Source organism: Schistocerca gregaria, chromosome 5 (assembly GCF_023897955.1).
Source record: "Schistocerca gregaria isolate iqSchGreg1 chromosome 5, iqSchGreg1.2, whole genome shotgun sequence".
Classification (NCBI taxonomy): Eukaryota; Metazoa; Arthropoda; class Insecta; order Orthoptera; family Acrididae; genus Schistocerca; species Schistocerca gregaria.
Genome location: NC_064924.1, coordinates 129,848,675 through 129,866,326, shown reverse-complemented (window position 1 = coordinate 129,866,326; position 17,652 = coordinate 129,848,675). Strand labels below are relative to the sequence as shown.

The 17,652-nt window shown below is 47.2% G+C and overlaps 1 protein-coding gene across 2 annotated transcripts in view; it reads left to right on the top strand.

The window, feature by feature from the left end:
• Window positions 1-17,652, top strand: part of LOC126271939 (uncharacterized) — an 891,928-nt gene that overhangs the window by 523,612 nt on the left and 350,664 nt on the right. For both annotated transcript variants that reach the window (XM_049974360.1, XM_049974359.1), the window contains exon 10: window positions 1,822-4,763. In XM_049974360.1, coding sequence (XP_049830317.1) covers window positions 1,822-4,763 — 2,942 coding nt within the window. The remainder of the gene's footprint in view (window positions 1-1,821; window positions 4,764-17,652) is intronic.

Below are 17,652 nucleotides of genomic sequence, written 5' to 3'. Positions count from 1 at the left end.
CTGTGTTCTGTTTGCTAAAAACTCTTCAATCCAACCACACAGCTGGTCTGATATTCCGTAGGCTCTTACATTATCAGGCGTTGCTTCCAGGTAATTCGCTAATGCCCGTCCTGCTAGAGTAACTGCATAGTGTGGTGTGCGTACTGTAAGACATTCTGTACACACACCATCAGATTATTTGACTTGTCGCTCTAACGAAGTAGGCGAGTGTCAGCAATATGTCTCGTGGTCTTATCATGGAGTGTTTATCTTCTGCCGTTAGGTCAGACGATAGAAAACCACTTGCACACTTAGAGTAGCGGATTGACGGTGACCAACTTCAAACAGAACTTGATTAATTTTCACACACATTTATTAAAATAATAGAAAGCATAGACATTAGGTAACTTGATTCTGGATGCTATTTACAATTGACAATCTGAAGTTCCTTTGGTCTTGGTACGTTAATCTTGTTCTCACATATCTCTGATACTTGACAGAGTGTCTATACATTTATCTTCATGGCTATGTGCAGGAATATGATAATCTTATTAGGCGCAGACTGAAACTTGACTATAGACTGGTCGAGACTAATGTAGATTGGTACAGATAGATGCAGATAAATGTAGACTCGTACAGACTAATGCAGACTGACTAATCGGAGTTGTGTTTTTCTTTATTGTTATTTTCAAACCTGTTTACAGGCAGGCCTGCAGCAGCATACTACGCCGCTGTTTGGCCTCAGAGAAACACGCAAGATACAAATGAAGACAATGTAAGACAAAAATACAGTGGAAATATAAACAGAGACAAACACTTTTTAAAATACATGAAGCCGTTCACGGGCATAGAGTCCAAGATAAAAGTTGTTCAGACACTTGGACACATACATAGACGAAAATTATTACACATGAACGTAGGTGCACAAAAACGAATAACACTGAACCACTTAAGCACAAACGATGGCACACACAGAAACACGAGGCGTTGATCTCCGGTGCGCATATGTTCACTAACTGTGTACGAGTCCAGGGACCTGCCAAGAAAGGAGGAGGGGGGGGGGTGGAAGAGGGAGAGGGGAGAGCAGATGCCAGGGGCAGGGGAGACAAGGGGAGGTGAGGAAGGGGGGAAGCCCGGGGGAAGAGGGGTGGAGGAAGAGGACGGGGGAAAAAGAAAGAGAAGGGAGTGAGGGTGCCTAAAGGGAAGGACACAGGAAGTGGGGTGGGGAGGATCAAAGGTGATAGGAGGGGTAGATGGAGGGGAGGAGGCGGGAGCTGGCGGAAGCCACCTTGGGAGAGGATAAGGAGGGTGGAGAGATGGGGACCAGGTGGGACATGGGAATATCGGCGCGGCAGCGGGCGGGGGTGGGAGAGGAGGGGCGAGACAAGCGGGTGAGGAGGATCGAGTTTGCGGGAGGTGTACAGGATCTGTATCCTGACTAATCGGAGGTCTGTACACTCGTTATAATACCTCGCGCGTTCAGGTATCAGTGTGCGGGTGTGATCTGCGAGGAGAAAAGGTTCTAAGTTAGCAGCAATCTCATTGGCTGCATTACATATTAATACGCGGATCGGCGGAAGCAGAATTTGGTCCGTCTCTAAGGCAGCGCCATCTCGTAGTGTGGAGATGGACGAGCGCTGCGCCAGCGCTGTTGAGCTTAGCGGGACGCGCTCTAGTGGGAAAGTTGTGTACGCACTGACTACGCTGAACTATGCACACAACACATAGCTTCTTCTAATTCAGAAAACAGATTTTAAAAAAAAGATCACGCGAAGCAGGCCCTGTTCAGCTAGTAAAACAGCTGGGAACTAGCGTTAGGTGACGTTGACATTTGTGTTTCAGGTTTTCGACGGAAGTCCTGCGAGAGGTGGAAGACGAGGATGAGGAGGACGAGTGGCAGGAGGCCCTGGACGGGGAGTGGCCAGTAGCGGCCAGCCACGGCCACGTGACCGCGCACAGCCAGCCGCCGCCCACGCCGCCGCCCATGGACGCCGCCCCAGCCGAGCAGCGGGTGGACGCCGCCGCCCAGCCGCCGCCGCCGCCGCCGCCGCCGCCGCCGCAGCCGGCCGTGGTGACCGCCGCCTCCGCCTCCCAGGACTCCACAGACGCCAGCGAGGAGTTCGTGCTGGCTGACGGGGGGCCCGAGCACGTGCTGCTGCTGTCTGTCCCCCACCCGCCACAGGGGGGCGCCGCCGACCCGCACCTCGACGTCTCTACGGCTTCGGACGACACACCCGACGTCCTCCACCCGAACGTCACTCTACGACGGAAACCGGGCAACGTCGAGGACGACGCGTCCGAACTCAACGTGACGACCATCAGCATCGACGAAGACGCCAACACCCGAGTCCCAGATCAGACTTTGGTTTCAGAGTTGCGAGATGCGCAACTGTCCGTGGAGGCGGACGACGGACTGCGCCCAAGCGACAGTCCTACAAAATGCGTGCAAGTGCTGACCATCGTCAACGGCAATGTTGACGACTCGGTCGAGCTGATCTTCTCCGAGACGTCGGATGACAAAACCGCGGTAGCGATAGAAAGTGCGCTGCCCGTGAATAGTACGGATTGGGCCGGAAAGGTGAGAGATGGCCACGGAGCGGAAACGCCGACCGGGTTTGCGACATCTGGAACTCGTGAGGCACTCGCGTCACAGCTATTTCTGGAAATGGAAAGGCGAGAACACCCCACCTCGACCCACTGCGTCCAAGTCATCAGCTATGACACTCAGCCGCCTGTAAAGGCCGAGAGAGGAAGCTCAGAGCCTGAAACTACAGACAACGAACTGCAGCTAGTTGCGGGTGAGGTGCTTAAGGATGAGGATCTACATGTGGCGACTTCTAGTGAGAAATATGGCAGCAGGGAAGAAGAGCCACTGTCCGACAACACTCTTGTAGCAAAGGAAATGGGCGAATTTAGTGAACAACGGGTGGAGGACGTAGTTGTTAATCACGAAGACACGACTGCAGAATACGAGGAGGCAATAGTCGACAATGTACAGTCGAAGGATTTGCAGATATCCTCCGCAAAAGAGAACATGACCAGTGAAATACAGCTTGATCTATCGTCGAAAGGTGGTGAAGCGGAGGCTGCAAAACAGAATCTAGAACCAGCTTTAACCAATGGAGATCCTGTGACAGGAGAGTACACCAGACGGGACACTGTGGATTCTGCAGGCGATGAAGCGACACTCAGCGAGGACGTGATAGTGGCTAGCCACCTGACGGACACGGTTGTGCAGAAGCCCGTGCCACGTGCCAGGCGGAAGCCCCCAGTTGTGGACAACGTCAGGGCCACTTTGGACTTCCTGGCAAATGAGGCAGCACACTCAGCGGCACTCAATACAGGCCAACTGTCGGACAGACAATGGATCGAGATAGAGACACAAGAGGGCGCGATTCCAGGAGAGCGTGGAGTGCAGCAGGTAGAGACGGACGCTGTGGCATCGACGGAGGATCCTAAGCAGCCAGAGGGATTACTTGACACTGCAGAAGGAGTAGCTGCAACTGGCCAAGAAGGACAGTTACTGAGAGACCATAGCGAGCGAGTTTTGCAAGTTGAGGAAATGGTGGGGTCTCACATAGAGGGTGACACTGCTTTGGCAGAAAGTCGAGAAAGCGGGGACAGCCATGGCACTGTCAGTGAAGAATTGCTGGGAACAGAGTCTTCAGGTCAGCTCCTTCAGGCTGATGAAGAGGAAAAGGAAGAAAATTTTATAGGAACCAGTTTATTACCGAATGATAACGAGACTGAACCTCAAATTGACACTTTCGAGCAGTATATTGAACAGACAGTAGAAACTAAGGCTATGATGGGAGACAAGCAGCTGCAGAACGAGACGGCAGCTTTCATAGAACGGGAAAGAAGTGTATTGCGGCCTGCAGATGCTGCAGTAGAGGAGTCGGTCGAACAAGAGGATAGGAAACTGCGAGAAGGAGTAGACAGCGGGTTGGGTAACGCTGAGATGAACACAACAGAGAGTCAAAAAGAGGCTGAACAGGTGCAGGACCTGGTAGCAGTGGGAAATGATCGAGAGGTACAGCCAGATCAGCTAGAGGAACACAGGTCACCGGCAGACAATGACCAGGGGAAGGTGCAAGGGACATCAGTAGATGAGAGGCAGTCGGAGGAGTACAAGACACCATCAGACGAGTTGGAGAAGATTGGTAGACTGTCTGATCTTCAGCAGCTGGAGATGGGGCCACAGTCAGATGAGAGGCTGTCAAAAGAGCGTGGGATGGAGGGAGATATGTGTCAGGTGGAGGAGCAAGACCATTCTCAGTTGGAAGATCGTGGGGTATTACTGGATCACGGGCAGTTGGAGAACCATTTGACACCTTTAGATCCATGCCTGTTGGAGGAAGATGCAGTGCCAGCAAACGAGTGCCAAACAGACGACCTTGAGACATTATCAGCGCGTCACCAATTGGAGGATCTGGGGAAACCAACAGATCACCTGGAGGAGCAAAGGACAGTGGGAGGCAAACTCAGTGAAGAGGAACACGGGACACCGCCCGACAAAGAACAGTCGGAAGAGCGCGCGACGCCGCAGTCGGAGGATCTCGCAGTACTACCGCACCGGCGACCGTCAAAGGAGCGGACACTTTCAGACGAGGATGAGTTGGAGGAGCGGGAAACACTGTCGGGTCAGCGACAGCTGGAGTTGCTAGGGGTGCCGTCGAGCCAGCAGCAGCTGGAAGACCCTGGAACACCAGCAGAGGAGGCCGGGGTGGGGGAGCGGAGACAGGTGGAGGGCTGCGGGCCAGAGCCCGCCGCGATGCACACAGGTAGGGCCCGGCACTGCTGCCTGCTGCTCGCGCCGCTGCCGGCTGCTTACCGGGTGTCATGTTGTCAAGAACACGATACTTGTTTTCAGCTTGTGCCCGAGGGGACGAGGATCGGTGTACATCCTACTGCTCTCGTTTTCTTGCGCTACCAGAATCGTCATTGAACCGTAAATTTACTTTCAGAATCTTTTCTTAAAGAATTTTCTTTATTTACTAGCGATTCATCAAGAACATTAACACATTTAATCACACTAGGTGAGCGTGGAAGTAGTTGCCACGAAGTAACTGTTGAAAAATGAAATTACTTTTAGCAAAAGTGCATTTTATTCTTAAAAGCCTATTCGAAAACAGATTTAAAATTATAAGCAGAAAAACATCCTCGAAATATTTATTTAGAGGCAGAAAGAACAATATTAATAGTATGAGCCTTCGGGCTGAGAAGCTTGCAGGCTCCCTTTCAACACGGCTGTAGTCATGACCGCTCACAACGACCTCTGAAAGAGTACACTTGTGCAAATCTGCAACACAGCAGATTACTTTAAACTAAAAAATTTTTAACAACTCACACAAACACGTAAACTATGCACCCCGTAAGAGGGATGGAAATGGTACAACACTCAAATTATTTGCCACCGAAAGTACAAAACTTTTTTTAAGGGCTCTTACGGTGGAAGCGCGGCAACCTTATAACCTAAAATGACTATTTAAATAAAACCCATAAAATGCAAACTTATATAAAATGTACAACATGCTCTACATTACACACTTACCACCTCGCAAGATGATAGGCAAGGTAAAAACATATTTCAAGAATTCGGCCTTGAAGCAATAAATTTGTTAACACCGAATCCGACAAACATGACAGAGGCAGCTATTAACATATGGCAGATTGACAGGGGGAGGGGGGTTACTAAACAACCCGAACCGCAGATTCCTCTAAACCTCCCCAATTCCACAAGGGACAAACGGACCACCCAATTCACAAATAACCACCTTCCCGAGGGTGGGCAAACGGAGAAGAATGGTGGAACGATCCCAAAACAAAGCGGCTGGTGACCACACCAAGAAAACAAGTAGAATTTAACAAGTAAATGGAAAAACGTATCTCCAATCACTTAACTTCTAATAAACCGCGATTTCTGGCGAAGACCTGACGCAGCACCCCCAACGCTCTCCCGAACCGTCCGCTGCCAGCCGCTTCAACGGACGCAGGAAGGCGCGCCGATCTCCCGTCTCAAGGCGTCGCAGCTCGCGCCGGCCAGCCCGATGTCGTGGTTTCGCTCCTGTTGCCCTCGTGTAAACCGCGAAACCACTACCTCTTTCTATACGGCGATGCCCACTGCACTCACGTGGGGACCTCACACGCGCCGACGCTCAAGGCGGACAAGTCACCTCGTGTCTCAGTGCGCGACCGACCAACCGACCGATCCAACCGCCAATGACCGTTGCCCGAGCAACTGCAGCAGAATGGCGGCCCAACGCGCAGACTCAGATGCAGAACATCAGGACCAACCGGGCGACCACTAGCTGAGGTCTGTTACTGGCGGAGTAGCATTTCCTGGCTTTAAAGGTTGATCCAAACGACAGACACACTCGCACTCCGACGACAGACAGACTGCCTCACAAATGCAAACGAGAAACAGACCAGCAACCCGTAACGCAAGGCTCACCTAGCCTCACTCCGACTGCCCCTAAAATGCACGTGAAAAGGCAACCTTTCCGCTTCCCCACCGGAGGGAGACACCAAAGCTGCGATTGCCACAGCGGCGCCACCGCCAGAAACGGAGGGCGACTGCTTCACACAACGCGCTGCGGCGCGCTCTTGAAAACAGCAATTTTTTTTTTTTACATCGGCTCAGTCATGTTTCGAAAATCAGACGTTGTGTGGCCCTCTGCTTCCAAGAAAAGATAACTGCTGTCACAGCCCGTGCGAAGTCGTAATTCTATTTGGGATTTTGTTTTGGTGACGTACTATTACCTACTATCTGCGGACTTGTGGTGTAGAATTAATTTTGTTATCTCGCATAAGTCAGTGCCGATTTCTATGTGTGGTTTCAAATAGGCGTGCAGGCCTACTGCGATGATACCGTAATGTAGCAGTTTAAATTTTGATACGTGTTTCAAAGTTTTAATGACTATCAGAGTAGTCACCAGCATTGTGTATAACCCGTTGCCAGCGATGTGGAAGTTGTAGGATACTCTTAGCAGTGCCAGCTGTGTTGACAGTTCGAGTGGCGCGGTCTATTGCCCGACGAATTTGTAGCAGGTCTGAAGTGAATGCGGTGAACTGTTTCCTTCAGTTTAGAAATCGAGTTGAACTCACGTGGGCTTAAGTCAGGGGAGTGCATTAGGTGTTATAGCACTTAACGGCCCCATTAGTCAAATAAATCAATAACAGCTTGTACTGTACGTGCTTGAGCATTGTCCTGTAAAATGATGGTCAGGTCCAGCAGAAAGTGTCATCACTTCTGTCTCTATGCTGTTCATTTTTGGAACACAACCTACGACCAGCTTAGAGACAGAATTGACGACACTTTCTGCAGGACCTGAACATCATTTTGCAGGAAAATGCTCAAAGACATACAGTGCAAGCTGTTACTGGGGCTGCTAAGTGATATACCACCTACTGCGCTCCACTGACATAAGCCCTCATGAGTTCATCTCGAATTCTAAACTGAAGGAAAAACTTCACGGCATTCGCTTCAGAACTGCTACAAATTCGTCAGGCAATAGGGCGCGCTTCTCGAACTGTCAATACAACTGGCACTGCTAAGAGTATCCTACGACTTCCACATCGCTGGCAACAGGTTATACACAATGCTGGTGACTACTTTGAAGGTTAATAAAACTTTGAAACACGTATCCATTTTGTACGAACCGTAAATAAATAGTTGCCAATATTAAAGTTCCAACCCTCTCATATTACACTTGAAGTTCCATGCTTTCGTGGAACGTATTGAACTGTCGTATTTTTTATCCTTGCGATTAATGGAAAATATTTTCAATATTTGTCACAAAATATTATCAGACTCAGCGAAAGGACTCATAATATTACAAGAAGTATGTTCTTGTTTCGCATTACATTCATATCGGTTGAATAAATCGCGTATTACATTAGATGGGCTTTCAAGTGACGTCACAGTAAGCAAGACCATATTTAGAATCTCTAAATCCAGGCTGAACCTGTGGTGCGGGCACCCCAGGGGAAATTTTGTGAAGGTTTGTGTGAGTACAATATACACCAACAAAGAGAAGGTAGAAATGCTGATCATCTAAGGACTATGTACTAAAGTTGTGTGCTGCATGTACCAGCATTATAAATAAGAAAACATTATTGCAATTACTGTTCTACTAACTTACATTCTCCATACATGAGTAGCAGTTCTACCTTCTCCTCGTTGGTGCACATCGTATTCACACAATCCACCAACTGAAGATGGTTGACTTAATGTGAGGAGGCGTGCATTTCTCATGTTTGTTTACTGTCAGCTCCAGCAAGTATACGTGTTAGAGAACGTCGAATACACGCCCTGTCGGCTATACAGGGCAGCCAAAGTCAATTTTGTTTTAACGTTCCCAATAACACTATGTTTATCGTCTGCCTCAGTAACTACAGGCTCAGCGCGACGGACTGCTAACTAAAGAGGCCCGGATTCGATTCTCGGCCAGTATGGAGATTTCCTCCTCTCAGGGATTGCGTGTTGTGATGACCTTATCTTCGTGTTGTCATAACTCACCTGCATGGCATTACATGACAAGTCAGAGCGTATCTAACTTCGCACCAGGGTACGCCTTGACTCTAATAAATAGTCTGAATTGTCGAAACTCACTGTCGTATCGTCTTTCCATGTTGGGATGGCCGATTGGTCACGCACCGGAAGCCAATTAAATTTAAAAGAGTCATGTTTACGTGAACGGTACACTGTCATACGTTTCTGAAAAGGTTTTGAGCAGACGAAGTGGATTACCGAATGTGTCCTGCTCTTCATATCTTCGTAATGAACGACGTTACAAGAAAGCCAGACATGCTGGTTAATGTTCCCCTGGTTCTAAACAACATTTGCTCGATACGTTTTTTTTTCCCCCAGGACAAGAAGTGTTGCTTGGGATGGCCAAGATAAATGGGACACGTACTGCAATCGCGGACGTTATTCAAACCTGAATTCTTGCTACATTCATCTAGGCATTACAAATAATAATGATGATGTGATCGAAAACTAAGCTGTTTAATAGACAGCAAGAAAAAGGCGTTTTAATTTGTAAAACGAATGACTAGTCTGTTTACTTATTCGGTATGGTAATTGCTATGTTCTTCCAGTTCAGACACAATGCCAATGGCAAATGTTGTAAGTAAAGCGTAGATGGTTTGCTTATACTGTAGATCAAAAAGGTCAGCTCCGTCGCATTACCTGCCGAGATCTGATAACCTGCAATACCGACAGCCAGAAAGCGGCTATCGCGTTGCTGGTTGAAGAACAAGTCCACAGCTATCGCAGCTGTAGGAGCAGTCGGGCAGGTCAGGGAATGTTTGAGGAACCACAGCCGGAGTCGTAGGTCCGTGCTGAGTGGCGGTGACGCGTCAGGACTGCAGGGCTGGTGACAGGCGGGGGCCATTGTCTGATCGTGCCAGATAACACCACGCGTCAAGCAATTCAGAGCAGACACTTTCTCCTCTTTGCCCCTCTCCCTCGTTCTAAAGGTTACATGTAGCCTGGCACCGTCCGATACATCACGCGCTCGAATCTTAAACATGCATTGCAAATCATGGCGATCAGCGTGTAATGTCAACAAGTGCTGGAAGCTGTTACTCGCTGAGAAAGTTCACTGTTAATTTGACCAAAATTTATCTTCTTCGGGGTGTTTATTCCGCTGAAAAGTCATTATATAATATACGGGGTGTTCATAAAGTCTCTCCGCAGTGCCGTATGACTGTTCGCCTGCCTGGGTTACTTCCCTTCAAGTGGACTTTCCCAACATCCCACTGTTTTTTTTTTTTTTTTTTTTTTATCTCAGACAGCGTCAATAGTATCGTTGGTGTGTATCTTTACGTGTTGACGTGAACGTTTTAGTTCCTTTGTTCGTTTGTTTCACTGTTAAAATGCTAATTGAAGAATGTGTGTTCAAAGCTGGCGGTAAATACATAGTTTCAGTTCGTCAAACATTTAATTCAGTTTTCCCGGAGACAACACTCCCACATCACGATACTGTGCGAGATTTGATTAACAAATTTCGAAGTACGGATTCAATGACAGATGCACCGAGAAGTGGTCGTCCTAGCGTTTTGTCTGAGGATAAACTACTCGATATCTCCGATAAAAAAAATGGTTCAAATGGCTCTGAGCTCTATGCGACTTAATTTCTGAGGTTATCAGTCGCCTAGAACTTAGATCAAATTAAACCTAACCTAACCTAAGGACATCACACACGTCCATGCCCGAGGCAGGATTCGAACCTGCGACCGTAGCGGTCGCTCGGTTCCATACTGTAACGCCTAGAACAGCACGGCCACTCCAGGCGGCTTTCCGATAAAATATCCATGAGTCGAAAAAAATCAGTAAGAAAACTCGCCCAGGAAATCGATGTTGGTGTCAGAAAGGCCCACACAGCTGTAAGGAAAAGATTACAACTTTTCCCATACAAAGTGACAGTCGTGCAAGAACTGAAAAATACTGATCATGGCAAGAGACTGCATTATTGTCAATGGTTAAAAAAATTCGTTCAACAAAATGGAAGCGATATTCTTAATGAAACGTTTTCACTGATGAGGCGTGGTTTCATTTAACCGGGTACAAAATTCCCGAATGTGGAGTACTGCAAATCCATTGTGTATTCATGAGAAACCACTTCATTATGTGAAAATAGGAGTTTTGATTGCAATTTCTACACGTCGAGTTGTGAGTCCCATATTTTTCAGGCAAACAATAAACGCACTACGATCCTGCAGTGATATTCTGTACCCATTCATAGGAGAACTTAAGTGAAATACTGAACGGTTATTTTCAACAAAAGGAGCAACCGCGCATACAGCTCGCGTTTCAACGTCACTGCTTGCCGATGTTTTTGGTGGTTGCATAATTTCACAGGGACTTTGGCCTCCACTATTGCATGACCTAACACCACCTGACTTTTTCTTCTGGGTTGCAGCGAAAGCAACTGTCTATAGAAACCGTCCAAAATCCATCGATGAATTGACAACTGCAATATCGACTTTCACTGGTTCTGTTACAGAAGAAATGCTACAGCTCGTGTTTGGAAACATGATTAGACGAATTGAATTATGTGTTCAACAACAGGCGTGACGCTTTCAACATTTAATGTGAAAATTGTAAGTAAAAATGAATACTGAATAACATGTATTTCACTGAGTTTCATTTCGGTGTATTCACTGAGGAATACGGCACGCGCGGGTGACAATGATACGGCACTACGGAGAGACTTTTAGAACACCCCGTATATTTAATATATATGATGCATAATAGATAAATATTTGAGCAGCAATCAATGGATCGTGGCTTAACGTACAAAGTATTGAGCAGAAACAAGTTTTCTTGGCTAAATGTTTCCGCCATATTTTGTTTAGAATGTTTCTGGTTGTCTGGAACTCGCGGCCGCGCATCTTTCATGCCGACAACCCTTTAGGTCTCAGTTTACAGCTTTTCGATGGTTCGTGTGCATGATGTTTTACTCGCTACAAAGGATCTTGCTTCCTGCAATAGCGAAGTTGTACTGTGATCCAATCTTTAGTTGTCACATACACCTGAACGTCACAGTTCTAACATTCAGACGTTTCGAATGCGTAACCTTACGTTATAGAAGCACCGTTTGGGCGTGTTCATGACACCGCCATGGGTTTCATCTAGGAAGTTTTATAAAATAATCTGTGTCATAGATAAATGTCTACATTTTGTATGTACAGTATTACAACGTAGATTGCCTAGTGAGTGAGACGGTGCGCCTTCTAGCTGAAGCGACGAAGTATTATATACCTAATGAGAGGATGTGGGTTCCTTACGTGACGGTCTGGTGTGCGTTAGCCATTGGCAATTATCGCTCTCTTGATCCTGCTTTTCAGAGGCGGTGTGTGTGTGTGTGTGTGTGTGTGTGTGTGTGTGTGTGTGACTGACACTGCCGGGCGCGGTGGCTGTGCGGTTCTGGCGCTGCAGGCCGGAACCGCGGGGCTGCTACGGTCGCAAGTTCGAATCCTGCCTCGGGCATGGGTGTGTGTGATGTCCTTAGGTTAGTTAGGTTTAAGTAGTTCTAAGTTCTAGGGGACTCATGACCTAAGATGTTGAGTCCCACAGTGCTCAGAGCCATTTTTTCTTTTTTTTTTTTTAGACTGACACTGTGCACCATGTCATGAATCAAAACATCGTTGTGGGCAAAGTAGCTTGTCAATCAAAAGAGCTTTGCGGGCAAAGTAATTTGCTTATCAAAAAATTGTTGTGGTCAAAGTAACTTGCCTGTCAGACCGCGTTGTGGGGAAGTAAATTATCCGTCAAAACAGCGTTGAGATTACACTAACTTAAAAATGTATAAAATGGTCCCGCTATCTCTCTGCAAGGTTAAAGGAAATGCAATATCACTTCATTGCAAGTTCTTGGCCCCACATAATATTCTAACTGTCAAGGAGTCGCTCTTCGGAAATGAATTTAATAGTAACACTAAATATGGTTAATTGTGCCCCAGACGTAGCACTCACACCAACATATGTTATAGGAATTTCCTTACAATGAAAATATTGTTGCAGTTGCCTCTAGAAACATACCTGTTGTGCAGCGCAAGCTGCCTGTGCAACAGTTTTTTCAATATTTTGAAGTTTTCAGTATTTACTCCTAGCACGCCGTTAAACGTCTTCGACTCTGCTCTTTGCAGCGAAGTCTAACCAACGATTTGATTGGTCTCGCACGCACATAGCCCGTGTGAACAGCCTCTTTCTCAATTATGCGCATTGCATTAATTATCAAATACGTGCCGGCAGCACATCGGAAAGCTTCGTTGTGACCTTATTGCTATAAAGTGGTTATGCATTACGGGTTGCGGAATTCTCGTTTCATGAATCCTGGCGACTTCAACGATCGCACAGAAAGGAAACCCGAAAGTGAATTAGTGTCCCATGCACCGTCTGCCAGAAATTTTGTAAATCGCATTAGCAAAGGAACAAAGTACGATCATACAATGTAAGCTTTCTCGGCCGGTATTGTCTTCACTTAAAACTTCCGGGCTGATAGGCCGTGGTCGAAGTATAAAACTCTCCTGACGTTTCGTCTCCGACTGCGGGAGACATCCTCGGAGGTAAAGCGACGAAGTGCGAAGAGAAATCAAGGAAGCGCTGATTATATAGGCAGTACAGAGGGCGCCACTGTTCATCAATGGCGTCGGCTATGAGATTTTCTCTGGTAATGCCAACATTCTCGATTGAAAGTAACCGATCGTCATTCTTGCGGTGCAACGCTAACATCCAAATTTTATCCAGTTTAACACCTTCGTCTTTCCTGTTAAAATTATTACAATGTTTATCGATCTCGATAGCCTCTATATACAAGCGTGCATAATAATGCGAGATTTCTGATATGACGCTCGTCTCGCTCAGTTTTATTTCATGATCACTTTCTGGGTAAACATGATCGCTACGGCCGGTTTATCCGTGTGACCCAGGCGGCAATTCCTCTTATGGTCAACAAGACGAGTGTTCACACTTTTTGTGGTACAGATGTAAACCTGTCCACAACTACAAGGAATTTTATATACCCCCGGTGTAGCCAAAGGGTGTCGTACACCGTAATAATTTTAACAGGATAGACGAAGGTGTTAAACTGGATAAAATTTGGATGTCAGCGTTGCACTGCAAGCGTGACGATCGATTACTTTCAATCGAGAATGTTGGCACTACAGGAGACAATCTCATAGCCGACGCCACGTGATCGTCAGTGGCGCCCTCTGTACTGCCTATATAATCAGCGCTTCCTCGAGTTCTCTTCGCAGTTCGCCGCTTTACTTCCGACGATGTCTCCCGCAGTCGGAGACGAAACGTCAGGAGAGAGTTTTATACTTCGACCACGGCCTATCAGCCCGGAAGCCTTAAGTGAAAACAAAGTACGAGTTTAGCCAAACAGCGAAGCAAGTGCAAAAAGTCTCGTGCCGTTTATTTTTTTTTCTCGCAACCACATTTATATGTGAAACGAAGAAAATTCGATAGGAATAACCATATCATTTCAATAAATTACGGTACAAGCGCGTAGACTGCCGAACGCATCGTGCACTTGCGAGTGGTGTAATACGCATCGAGTTGGCGTAGGTTCGCTGCGGCAGTGATGCCGGGCGACAGGAATGTTGTCCCTGCAACAGGTACATTAGAGCCTACAGCCGCGCCTCATGAAAAGTCAAGTGCGACGCGTGTAGGCGCTGATGGAAACGTGCGGCGTGCTGCAAACACTGAAATGGCTGCATGCCGAACCTACACTCGGCCATTGTTAAACGGTCTTTGCAGGCGCTAGCGTGCCATACACTCGCAGGGAGATCAACGAGGAACAGTAGCAAAAGCTCAGAACAGGCAAGGTGAAATATTCTCGTCCTAACGAAACGCCACGAGTGTAAAGTGGTCATGGTGGTAAAGGCCGCTCATTTGCCAGTCACTCTAAGTAAATATGGTTTCCTCTCCCATCCTCCGGTCTAATCGCACTCCACTTGAGAGATTGCGGATCCGAGACATTCAAGTTCTACTTCCCAAGAACCGAGTTCATTTGGCCTTGGCAGGAAAATACATCTACATCCATACTCCGCAAGCCACCTGACGGTGTGTGGCGGAGGGTACCCTGAGTACCTCTATCGGTTCTCCCTTCTATTCCAGTCTCGTATTGTACGTGGAAAGATGGATTGTCGGTATGCTTCCGTGTGGACTCTAATCTCTCTGATTTTATCCTCATGGTCTCTTCGCGAGATATACGTAGGAGGGTGCAATATACTGCTTGACTCTTCGGTGAAGGTATGTTCTCAGAGCTTTAACAAAAGCCCGTACCGAGCTACTGAGCGTCTCTCCTGCAGAGTCTTACGCTGGAGTTTATCTATCAAGCGCCGTGCACTCGCCTCTCCCATCCGGGTTTTTGCTCGAGACGCAGGTTGGAGTCTCAGTACTTTTCTTAGTTGCGCGCTATAGTGTGATCTTTTCATATTTCTCGTATCGCGCATGGATCGAAAATTACTTGATTCCAAAATGGTTCAAATGGCTCTGAGCACTATGGGACTTAACTTCTGAGCTCATCAGTCCCCTAGAACTTAGAACTACTTAAGCCTAACTAACCTAAGGACATTACACACATCCATGACCGAGGCAGGATTCGAACCTGCGACAGTAGCGGTCGCGCGGTTCCAGACTGTAGCGCCTAGAACCGCTCGGCCACTTTGGCCAGCACTTGATTCCAAGTTGTTCGGTGGAGCTCTTGTGTACTGAGCAGACAGTAACACGGTGTTGCCTTCGCAATTTAAACGGAAACAGCTGGGCGTAGCACCTTTCGCTATTTCGTTTAATTTCGGTAGTTTATCAAATTATTTTCTGCAGTTTACTGATATACTTCAGTCGTGTTGCGAAGTGCAATTCTAGATCACTTGCGCCTTCGACAGAGTACAGGCGCTGAGTGCTGCTCATGTGCAGCAGTAATTTATTCAACACGTTTACTTTCCTATTACCGAATAAAGTTTAAGTGCCTTTTAAGCATAGTTTCATCGTGCATGTTACATTGAATTAAAATTGTTGTGGTTGGCAGGAGAGCCAACACAAGGTTACTGAAGGACGCCGAAATGCACGCGTTTTAGCTCACGCAGGCTGGCGTGAGGTCTGGAACATAACAAGGGAATTAGAATTGAGAAAAACGGGCGTAGCTGCTGGAATACTTAACTTTTATCCATTAATGACGAACGTCGCTCTTGACATTACATGATTCACAATATCAATGGTACAATATGGCGCCTTGCTAGGTCGTAGCAAATAACGTAGCTGAAGGCTATGCTAACTATCGTCTCGGCAAATGAGAACGTAGAAGTCAGTGAACCATCGCTAGCAAAGTCGGCTGTACAAGTGGGGCGAGTGCTAGGAAGTCTCTCTAGACCTGCCGTGTGGCGGCGCTCGGTCTGCAATCACTGATAGTGGCGACACGCGGATCCGACGTATACTACCGGACCGCGGCCGATTTAAAGGCTACCACCTAGTAAGTGTGGTGTCTGGCGGTGACACCACAAAAATAATAATAGAATTCTGTGATTTGCCATCAAGTAGGGTGGCAGTTAGGTTGAAGAAGGTGGACAACGTCCTAAATTTGAATTAACAAGCAAGAAAGATTGCACAGCAGCCGTGCTCGACGCTGTAGAAAATAGTATTAACGACGAAAACAATAATACGCCTACCAGTAGGCCTATAGCTATCGCAGAAATTATCTACGATAACGATGGAAGCTGAAGAAGTGAATTAAAACTTGTGCTGAGGCCGGGATTCGAACCCGGGTCTTCTTGCTTACCTTTTTTTTTATAGCTGCACTAACTGTCCAAGTCAAATACCCTCCCCAACACAAACTCCAATTCACTTCTCCCCTCATATTGTCTCTGCTACCAGGACTCTCGGACATTGGAATAGTCACGCCAGCAATGGACGTAATGGCGAACTGCTGTACTACATGTGATCGGATAGATCTTACATTAAATTTTCCCTAAGACAGTTAAGTCTCTAATTTATCTACGATAACGTTGGAAGCTGACGAAGAGAATTAAAATCTGAAAGACGTACTGACCACGATGTGACAAAAAGTGCCACAGTTAACAGCAGTAAATTAACTAGTACAGTCGCAAATACTCATTTTTGAAACTGTATAATAATGTACTGATTTCATATTTCAGGAGTGCCGCTTGACCGAATCGGGAGAGAGTAAACCTACGCGATCCACAAAGCTATTTTTTTCAATAGGGGTAGCTCAAAAGAGTTCGTAAGGGCGTTTCCGTGTGTGGGCGTGGAATTGCGATTAGCCCTTTCTGGTTTTAAGGGCGAGTATTGAAGATCGGCGAGCGTACACCTGGCTGGTAAGAACAGGTGGAATACCAAACAATTGAGCCATTAGCTAGCTACAGGTGGTGGTTGGAAGATACGCGCTTGGCGAGGTGTAATTGAAGCCAATAAGTTACATCGTCGAAGCTTGAAGTGTGACGGTACTCCGGTTGGTGCCGGATCCCAAAATCAACGTGACTCGATATTCCGGCAGTCCACCTGCCCGCCATCTTCAGGAGAGAAGGCGGGAAGCTGCCGTCTTGCGTAGGCCCCCGTACCGTACACGGCGCATGCGCCGCCCACCATAGATTCTTCCCCCAAGGTTGGGCTTGTGGCGCAGCTCTTTGTAGAACACCGGCGCCAGCGACGTATCGCGCTCGGAGACTATCGTCAAACACTCGGACCGGCTGCACCAAATAATGTTGTGTATTTATGCGAGATAGTACATGGTTTCAGGGGTGCTGCTAGGAAAATCCATGTCTCTGTTAAGGAAGCAAGTGAAATTATGTTGGCAGCAACTTGACAGTTGGCCGGAGTGGCCGAGCGGTTCTAGGCGCTTCAGTCTGGAACCGCGCGACCGCTACGGTCGCAGGTTCGAATCCTGCCTCGGGCATTGATGTCTGTGATGTCCTTAGGCTAGTTAGGTTTGAGTAGTTCTAAGTTCTAGGGGACTGATGACCTCAGCAGTTAAGTCTCATAGTGCTCAGAGCCATTTGAACACCTTGACAATTTTTTTTTATTGAAAATGAAACTCCTCCAGCTGTACATAAGATTTCATATTTATTTGGCTACTAGTTTCGACGTTGCGTCAACGTCGTCTTCAGGCCCTCCATAACACACCATACATAAAACAAACAGTGT